General features: G+C 42.6%; 1 protein-coding gene across 1 annotated transcript; it reads right to left on the reverse strand.

Annotated features, from left to right (window-relative positions):
• Positions 1-1,587: 1,587 nt before the first annotated feature.
• Positions 1,588-12,613, reverse strand: MAPR2 (membrane-associated progesterone binding protein 2). Its single transcript, XM_087677906.1, has 2 exons — positions 12,465-12,613; positions 1,588-2,247 (listed from the first exon to the last, which is right to left on the reverse strand). The coding sequence occupies exon 2, from the start codon at positions 2,228-2,230 to the stop codon at positions 1,907-1,909; it is 324 nt and encodes a 107-aa protein (XP_087534032.1). The 5' UTR covers positions 2,231-2,247; positions 12,465-12,613; the 3' UTR covers positions 1,588-1,906.
• Between the last annotated feature and the right edge of the window lie 694 nt (positions 12,614-13,307).

Genomic DNA, 13,307 nt, shown 5'->3' on the forward strand with positions numbered 1-13,307 from the left:
TTGATTACCTTACAACTCAAGAAAGGTTTCAAGTAGCTTACGTTAAAACTACTATAGGGATGCAAACATCCTCATTTGGGGAGAAAGAAGCTTTAGATTAAGAGAGCCTGAATCTATGGAGTAGCACTAGAGCTATTGTGATTGAGCATCATAGTTGCATTCATACTACATACGGACTAGTTCATTCCATAGAGTTTGTGCTATACAGTACGATACATATCCGTACCAATTCATACCAAAACACAAGCTATCTTTTGCCCACAAAGACTAGACCATACAATATCTTCCCACTTCCAAGCCTTACATTTATTATCATAATTTCAAGCCTCTCTCTCTCTCTCTCTCTCTCTCTCTCTCTCTCTCTCTCTTCCAACTTCCAACATAAATACACAATTCGAAGCCTCTCTCTCTCTCTCTCTCTCTCTCTCTCTCTCTCGTAATTACCCTAGTGGTAAGCCACTTGGTTTTATTAACCCATTGACCTAGGTTCAATTCTCCCTTTTTGTAACACCTATACTAGATGACCTTGTGGGATGTAGAGTTGAACAAAGACCTAGTCACCACCCTATTCAACTTAACCAACTGGGTGTAGCTCTCTCTCTCTCTCTCTCCTTCCCTCCCCAAAAATGCCAAGTCTCTCTCTCAAAAGAATAAAGAGCCTCCTGGTCCATCCACCCTACACTTTGCTTTTTTGTATGATGTATGATGTATTACGTATCTACTCCCATCTGTCTTCTTGTATCTATAGTCCAAAACTACGAAGGTTTTTTTTTCGTGCTAACATCATACTATACCTTATAAAATGTTAATGTACCAATTGGTACTGCATTTTATCATATTGTACCGTATCGTGCCTTTCGTACCTAACAACCATGTTAAGCATCTTTAGGGTGTGATAAACAGTCCTGTTATGACCTGATTTTCAGACCTTGTACTTGTGAAGGATCGCTCTTGTTAAAGCTCTTAGGAAGGAAAGCCTTGTTTCTAAGATAGCCTTCAAGCTCCTTTCATGGTCTTAGCTGGAAGCGTTTCTGGTTCAAACCAGCCATGTCTCAATGATGTTGTCAACACTTTTACATAGTACAACTTTATATTTTGCATTTTAAAAAGTTAACAAAATGAATAAAACAATTAAAATAACTAGTGGTTAAAAAGAACTCAAGGTCAGAGAGAGACAGAGATCTAAATTTTGCCACTAGTGTAGGAGAATTTGTGAGTCCACGTCTCAATGATGTTGTCAACACTTTTACATAATACAACTTTATATTTTGCATTTTAAAAAAGTTAACAAAATAAATAAAAAATTAAAATAACTAGTGGTTAAAAAGAACTCAAGGTCTGACAGAGAGAGGAGATCTAAATTTTGTCACTAGTGTAGGAGAATTTGTGAGTCCACGTCTCAATGATGTCAACACTTTTACATAATACAACTTTATATTTTGCATTTTAAAAAAGTTAACAAAATAAATAAAACAATAAAAATAACTAGTGGTTAAAAAGAACTCAAGGTCTGAGAGAGAGAGAGAGAGATCTAAATTTTGTCACTAGTGTAGGAGAATTTGTGAGTCCACAGAAATAGAGAGAATGGAACCCAAAATTATACTGATGGCCTGAATTTCGAATTTGTTCCAATAACTGTTGTGGTAGCAATCATAGTGAGCTGTTTGAGTTTAGCATCAGTAAAATCCATCATATACCAGAAGCAGAAACACAGTTGGACCACTAGAATACTGCTATTGAGGCATCAGGATCAATTACATATCTATAAGATTGTACAACAATACCCCACACAATTGATACAGTTTCTCCTTGTATTTGTATCTGTGGTGCACTACAAGCACCGTTATTTCATATCCAATATAAACTGAAAGTTACATCAGTTTTTGGTGAAATACATGTCCAAGCTTCACACAAGTGAACCAATAACAGGGTATTTGGCTTCAAACTTCTTCTCCCAATCCTCTAGCACCTGCAACTCCTTCTCTGACAACCCATCCAATGACCCATTAACATCTTCCTCCTTGACAGACATTTTTGCAAGAGCACGGCTGGCATCTTTGCCAGCAAAAACAGCGTAAGCACCTCCAGCCCCATAAAAGTTCTTAGCATTTGATACATCAAAAATTCTTTTCTTTATCGCCACATAGACGGGAAGTTCCGGATTTGTTCCATTATACTTCAAAAGCTCATCCTCACTTATTGTACCCACTTGTGAGCTTCCTCCAGCCATTAAGTTTCTCTTGAGCTCTGTAACCCAAAAAGAAAAAAGGCAAAAGAAACCATTCAGTACCATTCCTAACCACGTAAAAACTGGAAGGGGGCCAAATGTGAGCAAAAATACATGTTTGCTGTATTGTTTAACTCATTCTCCAACCTGGTTGACCCCATTGATGGGACACGGAATACCTTTTTATTTCAGTATGGCAAAGGGAGTCCCCCGACTGTGGATCCGAAATGCAGGTGATCAGATGCAGGTAAGGACTTGAGGGAAGGGCAGAATTGCAAAAACAGCTAGCCCCCTTGGCTGCTTGTCTTGGGGCTTGATCAGCACTAGCATAGGAACCAGTGGTTCATGTGGTGAGATCGATATACAAATGGTGGCTTCTTGTAGGAGCTAAACATAGAATTACAGAGGCAGATTCATTGATTGCAACTAGGTCCAACCCACCAGCCTATACCAAACAGTGTTCCTCCTACATGCCCTTCTCTTTCCAATCACTTGGGAGGCACCTAAACTTCAAAGTCATGTTCCAGCATCTATTCGACACAAGATTGATACTTCTTGAATGATGATATTTTGAGAGGGGCTCAATTTGAAGAATTTGCATTCAGCTAGTCATCCAGTGCTCATAAGAGTAAGTTCCATGACAGTGTCGGTATTTCACCTGGAGGGGGAAATGGTGATACCAGCAACAACCACCAAGACCAACAGTAGTTCAATGTTTCTGGACAAGGAGTAGTAAGAAATTTGGGTGAAGTACGTTCCTTTGACAAGAAATGGATTGGCAACTAGTGCACACAAGGGTGCAGGAGTCACTTGCAACATAATGCTATAGTAGGGCACACAAAATTGTACCCAGTTATGTCAAAAATAACAGGTACGATCTAATACGATGCCAAAATAAGTGAATGCAAAGAGACAGTAGGGTTTGTGGGGAGTAACACAAAGTGTGTATGGCAGACACTGAGAAGAAGAGAAACTCGGAAACACAAGAAGAACACGGTGATGATGCACTGAATCATGCTATGAGAAGAAAAGCTGATACAGTGGAGCTGAAGCTCAAAAGATAACTGCACTCTCCTATCCGAATCAGGCAGCGGCACTTGTGGGAAATCTGCACATTGAAGGGAGCGAAACACAATCCTCTAAGCACTGGGATATCGAAGTAATCACTAGAAGGTGAAAGACAGCTATCAAGGGAGTGGACCACAATCCTCTGATATCGTCGGAGATGTGAAAGATAATCACCAGCTATCGAGGAGTAAATCACAATCCTGTGATGCCAAAGAGTGACCTGGGCAACAAAACACAAATCCCAAAGTGTCAAAGCTATCAAACGCAAGGAGAGCAGCCCAAATGTTGACGCCAGATGATGGAGAATGAGCCAGCTTGCAAAAACGCAGGTCCCAGTAGCCACTATGACAAACGAGTAATGCCAAGTGATGAAGAGCCAAGCTGCAAAAACACATGTCCAAGCAACCCTATGATAAATGAGTGATGCCAAGTGATGGAGGAGGACCCAGGTTACAAAAAAGCACGTCCCAACAATCCCCATGATAAACAAGTGATGAAATCACTAACGCTTGGTGATGTAGACTATCGCTAAAGGCTAGGATAGGTACTAATGCCAAGTGGATGATGGTGACGCCAAGTGGAAGATGCTCCAAACTCAAGGCCTGATGCTGAAACAAGACACTTGAAGCAAAAGAGGAAGGGTGAAGGCAGTCACGAGCCACGAACCACAATGTCCTCCTAAAGGGGTGTGAGGGCAATGGAAGGGGCTGGTGAGAGAAGGAAAGGGTGTCTAATGACAAAGAAAGAGGAGTGAAAAATGATTGAAGAGTGGTGGTAGGAGTGTAAAGAATGAATGAAGTGATTGCCTATTTATAGGCATAAGCTATCTAGGGTGGCGCACGACTATGTGCACACCCACTGAAAAAGTGGCCAAAATGTGAACACCAATCCTTTTTGGGACAATCGGTACGAAACCCTAAATGGAGTGTGTAAACTAAAGAAGTGGTTTCTCAACACCTCCTCTCAAGCCCAAAAAGGCATGAAGAAAGAGGAGAGAAGAGAAACAAAGATGTAAAGAATCCCAAAGATCCAAGATTGCCACCTGAAAGGTAACCTGTAGTAACGAATAGTAGACTAGAACTATAGAACCTGACTCCACCTCGAGAGAGAAGCCACAAGCTCTGTAACTCCATGTTTAAATGAATTCAAAGGTGTTGTCACCAAGTTGCGGCTGAACCTCCATGGCCCTAATCTAGGAAGTCTCTAAAGATCCTAGATATCAGGAGAAGAAATAACTGCTGGAGGACAACCATCCCAAAAGAGTAAAGGGTAGGTGACGAACTTCATGATAAGTAGGTGCCTCCCCTGAGGGTGGTAGGGGAGGGGTCCCCCCTTTGAAGCTGAAGAAAAAGAAATCCCCTCTAAGGGCAAAGAGAGTACAGTCCCCTCTGAAGCCCCCTCTACTAAATATAGGGAATCTAAAAACTCATGGATCACGGACTCCGAATCATCTAATGATGAATGAAGTGGCATCGATCATGCCGAAGAAGGTATCTAGGGTGTCAAACACCGAGAGGTGGCCTCTTGAACCTAAGTAGTCAAGGGTGGGAAAAGGTGAGGCTCAAGTTGAGCCAAGGGTGTGTTAGAGATTGCCATCCCCTGGACAGGCATTTTCCTCAATTAGGCTATGTATATATGTAATTTTCCAGCTGGGCAATCTGTTGGGGGTAAAGGCGCCTCTGCCTAGCCCCCCGTGTATTACTACACTGACAGTCACCACCACTGCACACTGCAGGTGGCGGGCGCCCGTCACCGTCACTTTATTCTTTATTCTTTTAGTGACAGTTTGAATAAAGGAAGGCCCGGTCACACATTGTGACTGTTGAAGTTCCCATTTCTAGTCTCTCCCTTTCTTGCTCTTGCTCTCCCGCCATAGCTCTTGAGTCCAACCTTCGATCCGTCGCTCCCTTTCAACTGGTATCAAAGCTTTGCTTTCCGACCCTTGAGCTTGGTTCGTGGCATTCTCAGCATCCCATCGACTCCCTACTTGCATTGGGTCTCCTTCTCGGCAGCCATATCCGACTCCTTCGAGCTCCCGTCACTCCCCGGCTTCCCGAGCACCTTCCGGCATTGTTGGGCACCTTCAAGGCATTACATCAGAGGTATTTGATCATTTTCTTCAGGGTTTACTTCAGTTCTCAGGTCTCACAGGCTATAAACAAGTTGTGGGCAGCCATAGCTCACACCTCTTGGAGCTTCCTTCACCTGGATCTTGCTTCCAGCCTATCAAGGCTTGGTATAGGCTTTCTTAGGCCCTCATTTGTACCCCCTTTGGGCCCCATTGTTGACACGTGGGACAGTAAACCCCCCCAGCAGCTCACGTTTTTTTGCGCCTATTTCAAAATCTGGCCCAAAAATCACTATTTTTGTCATATCTCGAGCATTCCGAACCCGATTCAAGCAAGGTAAGAGCCTAAGTTGGGGTTTTGGCACGCTCCGGACGCGATGGTGATGTCAGATTTGCCAAATTCTGATGACAGAATCTTTTGCAACAAATTTCAGGTCTAAGACAGCATGTATTTGTATGCCTATGCTTGTTTGAGCATGACTACATAACCGGTTTGATGCCTATTGCATCCCGATTGATTGGAGGATTGAAGCTACATGTAATGCTATGATTTTGGCCTGATTTTGGGACTGGAAATACACAGTTTATAATAGTAAATGCATGATGAATACTCTTGGGCTGAAACTATCTTTCATGCTTTGACATATGCCTATTGGTTCCGGATGTATATCTTGGGTTATGCTATGATGTATTGATCATCGAGGGACGGCTTTGAGCTTGTCATTGAATCCGGATGCTTTTGGAAGCTTGAGCTTATTTCAGCCCACACTTCTTGACATTGGTATATGCTTTGACAATGATGCTTCTTGGGTTTATGCATACCTGTTGCCTACGGCTTGATGCTCATGTCACGATTGATTACCCTATGCATACGTTGAGCTTGAGTGCTCATTGAAGCTCCACCTTGGATGCATTTTGGATTATCTGGAGTAGTCTTGGATGTTACTTAGCTTGTCAGAGTTTGGATTGGGATGTATTTGATGTCTTACATGCTTACAAATGCTACATACGGATGCTCTACCGCCTACATGTTCGAGATATACTATTGAAGTATTATCTTGGACTTATGTCATTGGCACTGTGTCTTGCCTTGGCTTGAGCTCTTGAGCTCGTACATACGACTTTTGTGCCAGTGGGACATTCTTGAATGCTTATCAGACATTGAGCAGGCGATACTTTTATGCATTGAGCCGTTACATGCCATTGAGCAATTACAGACACTTGAGACTTTGGGACTTCTTACCTTTTGGGATGATACATCATATGTCTTGGTTCACTGTATACTTATGAGCTAAGTCTCAATTTTGGATCCGTATCTTTGTGAACTGACACCTACTTGGTAGTGACAAGAACACTTTGCCCCGTTGACTAGGGGGTGTGCCTACTCACTAGCAGATGTTTGTATAACATACTTGGGTGTTGGATTCATACTTATCGACCGTCATATGCTTATGCTATGCCCGTATAATGCCGGCTTTGGTCTTGGCAATATCTGATTGCCTTGGGATCCGATTTTGGCACTGTTAGCTCTCTTTTACTGAAATCTGAAATTTATTACAGCAAGCATATATGTATGAACTGACATGGATTTTTCATGCTGAAACACTCTGAAATGATATACTTTCACTAGTACTTGATGGGCAGCAGCTTTGGTTCCACTTTCCTCGCCATTTTCCCTCGATTTTGGTGATTTTTTTGTCATTTTCAACAATAAACAGCAAGCAGTTTTGAACTGTCTACAATCTTCCAACCTGCACTATGGCGAGTTCGTCCACTAATCATGCTATTTTCAACATCACTAAGCTTGATGGTACGAATTACTCTCATTGGAAGAGCCAGATTTGGCAGTTGGTGGTGCAGAAATCGCAGATCAGACCTTTGAGGTTAAACGGACATCCGCATGCAACTATGCCAGATGAGGAATGGCTTGAGCTTGATGAGTTATAAGTCCACTATTGTATTGTCTCTCATAGAACAAGTTCACTATAATGTCTTTGAGGAAGAACAGAGTGCATGGCAGTTGTGGAAAAAGATCAAAAATCTCTATGACAAGAAAAGTCCAACGAGTCAGATGTATTGACTGAAGCAGCTTATGGATCTGCGCATGAAGGAGAATGTGACTATATTTGCCCACTTGAGCCAGTTCCATGCTTTACTCAAGAACTTGACTTCGTAGAACATCACTTTTGCAGAGGATGTCACTCCTCTTTTCTTACTTGGTACTCTTAATGAGTCATGGGATGTATTCCGCACTGCATTATGTGCCTCTACTGCTACCTTGAAATTATCTGATGTTGAGAGTACTCTTCTGCAAGAAGAGGTTAACCGTAAGAATTTGGATGCCTCTCGTGTGTCGCATGCTATGACAGTTAGAGGCGGGAATGATGGATATGGAAAGCATGGCAGTGGCAGTGGCAGTGGCAGTGGCCGTAGACGAGATTCTCAAAAATCTCGGTTCAAGTCTCGTGGGAAGTCACGTAGTAAATCCCATGGTAGGAATACAGATGTTACTTATCACCATTGTGGGAAAAAGAGCCATATTAGGCCACAATGCCATGAATTGCGCAATGAAAGGCGCAAAGATAAGGGGAAAGACAAAGTGCAAGATAAGTCTTCTGATCGCAGCATAGTGCCTGCAGAGACAGTGTTAAAATTGAAGAGATCAATATTATGCAACCTAAGGATGTTGATGATGATGATTATATCCTTGCAGCTTCTTCTAGTGCTTCGCAGATAACAGAGATACACTCTATATATGCACAGTGTTGGCGTGCATCCTTTCATGTGATACCTTACCGAGAGTGGTTTCATTCATACCGTACTGTTTCGGGTATTGTGCGCTTCGATGATGACAGCTCTCTTTATATTGTGGGCATTGGTGATATTAGACTGCAATTTCCTTCTCGCAGCAGTTTTGTTATGCAAGATGTACGTCATGTACCTGCTTTGACATGTAATCTCATGTCAGCTGGACAGCTTGATGACGCAGGTTATCATGTATCTTTTGAAGACTCTGCATGGAAGATCGCTCGTGGCAAACTTGTGATTGCGAGAGGTGCCAAGGCTGGCAGTCTCTACCCCTTGATTGTATCAGCTTCTTCCCTTGATCATGTTTTGTCTGTGGGTTCTATCCCACATGTATCTCTTTGGCATGCCCATTTAAGCCATATGTCTTTGAAGGGAATGAAAATGCTTTCTAGTTTGCAATACTTACCACCCCTTGATTATGCATATTTTGATTCATGTGAGCATTGTCTTTATGGCAGGTAGACTAGGTCTATGCATAAAAACTCTGGTAGACCACCCATGAGTGAGCCCTTGGCATTGATACATTTGGATGTCTGTAGGCCCATGCCTTGTCAGTCTATGGGTGGTGCAAAGTATTTTGTTACGTTCATAGATGATTTTTCACAGAAAGTTTGGGCTTATCCCATTAAGCTGAAATCCGATGTATTGACTATGTTTCAGAGATGGCTTGCATTGGTTGAGAACCAGTCTGGGTATAGGCTAAAATGCCTAAGGACAGATAATGGGGGTGAGTATGTCTCACGTGCTTTTGAGCAATTATGTGATGAGAGGGGTATTAAGCGTCAGTTGATTACCCCCTACACCCCCCCTCTAGAATGGTTTGGTTGAGCGGATGAATAGAACTATCCAGGAGCGTGTACACAGTATGCTTAGCCATGCAGGCCTACCACAGAGCTTTTGGGCTGAGGCAGTTAATACAGTTATGCATGTCATAAACAGATCACCTTTTAGTGGTTTGGATTTTCAGGTTGCAGAGGAGATATGGACTAGAAAACCCCCCTCTTATGCACATCTCCGTGTCTTTGGATGTGAGGTATTTTGCCATGTGCCCAGGGACAAGAGAAGTAAGCTGGATCCCAAGAGTGTCAAATGCATTTTCCTTGGTTATGGGGATGTAGGCGAGATGGATTACCGTCTCTGGGATCCGCAGGCGTGGAAAGTCATCCGCAGTCATGATGTAGTCTTCCATGAAGACAAGATGCATAGGCAGCCTGAGAGAGTTGTTGAGATCCGCAGGGTCATATTTCAGGAGGAGCCAAGAGCTCCCGCACAGCTAGTTGGACAGCCTACAACTGCAGTGGATGCTCATGGTCAGAGCGTTGGACAAGCAGCTGGGCAGACAGCAAAGCCTGCCGTGAGACGGTCTACTAGAGACAGACGTCCACCAAATAGATTTCAGCCCTCAATGCATTATGTCTTGGTTACAGATGCAGGAGAGCCTTTCACTTATGCGCAGGGGTGACAGTCACTCCTCGAAGAGGGCTATGCAATCTGAGATAGACTCCCTGCATAAGAATGACACTTGGGATTTGGTTTCCTTACCTATGGGCAAGAAGGCTTTGCCATGCAAGTGGGTGTACAAGCTAAAAAGTACTCCTGGACACCCCAAGCCGGCATACAAGGCTAGATTGGTAGCAAAGGGTTTTACGCAGGAGCATGGTGTAGACTTTGATGAGGTCTTTTCTCCTGTGGTTAAGATGACCACCCTACGCTTAGTCTTGGCTTTGGTTGCTCAGCTTGACTTGGATTTATACCAGATGGATGTCAAGACGGCTTTCTTACATAGGGACTTGCGTGATGAGATTTATATGGAGCAACCTAAGGGCTTTGCAGAACCTAGCAGGGAGCACCTAGTGTGCAAATTGAAGAAAAGTCTTTATGGCTTGAAACAGGCACCTAGGGAGTGGTATCATAAGTTTTATGCCTTTATGCAGTCACAGGGCTACAGCCGGAGTGCTATGGATCCGTGTCTTTACACGAAGAAAGCTCATGATGGTTCTTTATTGATTTTGGTACTCTATGTGGATGATATGTTGATAGTAGGAAAAGCTCATAATGAGCTAGATGCTCTTAAGGCTCAGCTCAAGAAGAGCTTTGAGATGAAAGATTTGGGACAGGCCGCTCATATACTTGGTATGCGCATTATACGCGACAGGCATCAGGGACTCCTCTACTTGTCACAGAGAGAGTACATTCATAAAGTTCTTGAGCGCTTCCGCATGCAGAACGTAAAGCCTATTGGCTGTCCATTGCCTTCTTATGTGAAGGCATCACACGCTGATTGTCCGCAGACAGATGAGCAAAGGGCCGAGATAGCCAAGATTCCCTATGCATCCACAGTGGACAATCTTATGTATGCCATGATAGCCACTCATCCAGATATTGCCTTTGCAGTTAGTGTTGTGGCACGCTATATGGCTACACCTGGCAAGAAGCATTGGGATACCGTGAAGGGTATCATGAAGTACCTGAAGGGTACTGCAGATATGTACATATGCTATGGCAGTCAGGATACAGGAGTCGTGGGGTACACTGACTCTAATTATGCAAGACATGCAAATAGTAGGAAATCCACTTCCGGCTATGTATTCACCTATATTGGAGATGTTTCTTGGATGTCCAGGGTGCCGAAATGCACGGCCCTTTCTACTACAGAGGCCGAGTATGTTGCAGCCACTGAGGCTTGCAAGGAGGCCATTTGGTTGGGTCGTTTAGTTGCTGACCTTGGTATTGATGCTATCCCTACACTGCATTCGGATTCTATGAGTACTATTCAGTTAGCCAAGAATCCAGTCTTCCATGCGAAGACGAAACACATTAAGATGAGGTATCACTTCATACGTGGGATCGTTGAGGACAAGTCTGTTGATCTTGTTAAGATCTCGACTGACCAGAATCCTGCAGATCTGCTCACGAAAAGCCTCTCTACAGAGCGCTTTGCCTTCCTCAGGAGGTTGATGGAAGTGGGATGAGATGACGTCTTTCCTCATCCTATTGTACATGTTGTACTGTCTTTTTTCTTTTTCTTTTCACTCCTCACTGAGACAGATTCGCCTTTAAGTGGAAGGTTGTTGGAGGTAAAGGCACCTCTGCCTAGCCGCCTGTGTATTCGATCCGTCGCTCCCTTTCACAATCATTCGAGAGTGTTCTGGTGTGCGGAGCAAGTTTACCATCTATCAACGCCATGTCAGCAGTGCCACGTCAGAGATGGCAGCCAGATATGCAAGATGCAACCACGTGGCAGTCCAATTGGACAGCCTTGACAGATTTTTGGCATTTGCAGCAGGCTATAAATAGCCCAACACCAACAGCCACAAAGAGAAAATTTTGGTGCTTGTCCATTCCCTGTTTGGAAGGTATTTGAATAAATCATAGCAACTTGCTACATGAGGTGAGCTCAAGCATGCACATGGACTGTTTTCAACTCAAAGCGCAGCAACAACTATTTTCAGCTCAATTTAGTGCCCCATGCCTTGGCATTTGCTGATTATTGCCTGATTTTTACTTGTTTCTTCCATTTTTGTGTGAGATCATAGCCTCTTCTTTGCTCTTAGCAGCTTGACAGAGCAGGGTAAGGTAGATAGAATATAACTGGCATCCATTGCAAGAGCCAGCCTGTTACCTGCAAGATGTGGGAAGACCAGTATGTCAATAGTCACCAAGCAAGTCCTGATGAGGGATACTGACTTAATCCTCCACTATATATGGTCAACCACCTTATCCCCCCCATATAAACGAAACGGAAAGGGATGCTCAGGCTTTTCTCAAAATCTCCAATTATCCCCTTACAGAGATAAACTCACTTTATTACGGTCGACTATACAACCAGTCAGCACTGCATCTATAGCACATATTCAGAATTGCAGATCTTTCAGAACTGTAATCTGAATTTGCACAATATAAAACCGAACTCAGTGCAAGAAATCACTTACATTATGCATTCAATGATCCAAGTTTCTCATATGAAAAATGAAAGCTTCATCATCTAGCCAGTGCCCTAGTTCTAATATATGTAGTGGCATTACTGTTCGGTCTATTTACTGTAGAGCTTCTTGATACGATAGCAGAGATAGCCGAGAAAGCCTATTTCTTTCCGGTGAGGTTCCTTCATTATGGTTTTACTTCCTGCTAAAACACAGCAACGATGTCCCAAGAAAAAACACAGCAAAGAACCTGTCTGACAAATGGCATATTTCACAAAAATGGAAACGGCAGGCATCAAGAGTAAACAAGATGCAAGCATTCGACCAGTGTAGTTATCGAAAATGAAGCAGAAAGAGCCATGGATCTTACTCGAGCTGGTGGTCCGACGTCTGCACCTCAGAAATGCTTCCCGAGCCCAATAGTTTCAATGACTTTAGTCTTTAATATGTTAATAATTATTTATTCCGTTTTAGCTTACGGCTTCCAAACTCTAACAACTTCTGTTTTTTTAAAAGATACAAATAGATTATGTTAAGGTAAAATCTATGATATGCCAATGAGCCTTAGCCGAATTCGTAGGGCCGAGTGGGTGCGTTGCGAACATTCGCAATTCGCAAGATCTAGCTCTACCCTGGTTCTTTTTCTCTTCGGCCTTAGGAAATCTAGCTCTACCCTTAAAGCCATGTATAAGGGCCTAAAGAGATGTTAGGTGTACTTTCTTGGTCTGTTGTGACATGTCCCCACCTTATATGGTTGATATAAATATTCACTACTAATATACTTCACATTATTTTTTTAAAAAGTAAAATGAGACGTTTATTTTAAACTATGCTTTAGTTTAACAATACTCACAAGTTTTTTGGAGCTAATTAGATTTGGTTAGAAACTTGTCATAAAGCTTGAGATGTGTTGATGAAGAGCACCTTGCAAGACATAGAATGCAAAACCAAAAAGTGCTTGATCCAAGTCTAAGATTTGGTGGTTTTTACATTTCTTTGTTGTTTAACATATTTTGTTTAAACCGTAACTTATAACTTCATAAAAGCATAATAATAACAAAAAAGAACACATAAACACACTATACAAGTAGTATGCCTAAGAGTTAGTGTAAGTCTCTTCATTGTATTCTAATTATGGAGCAAAGTGTCATTCCCCCATCTCTTGAGAAGATTTAACTTTTCTTTGCTTTTCTTTACTATAAACTAGTGTTAC

Source organism: Lygodium microphyllum, chromosome 5, assembly GCF_053477565.2.
Source record: "Lygodium microphyllum isolate KBCC chromosome 5, Lygodium_microphyllum_v1.1.10, whole genome shotgun sequence".
In the NCBI taxonomy this organism is placed as follows: Eukaryota; Viridiplantae; Streptophyta; class Polypodiopsida; order Schizaeales; family Lygodiaceae; genus Lygodium; species Lygodium microphyllum.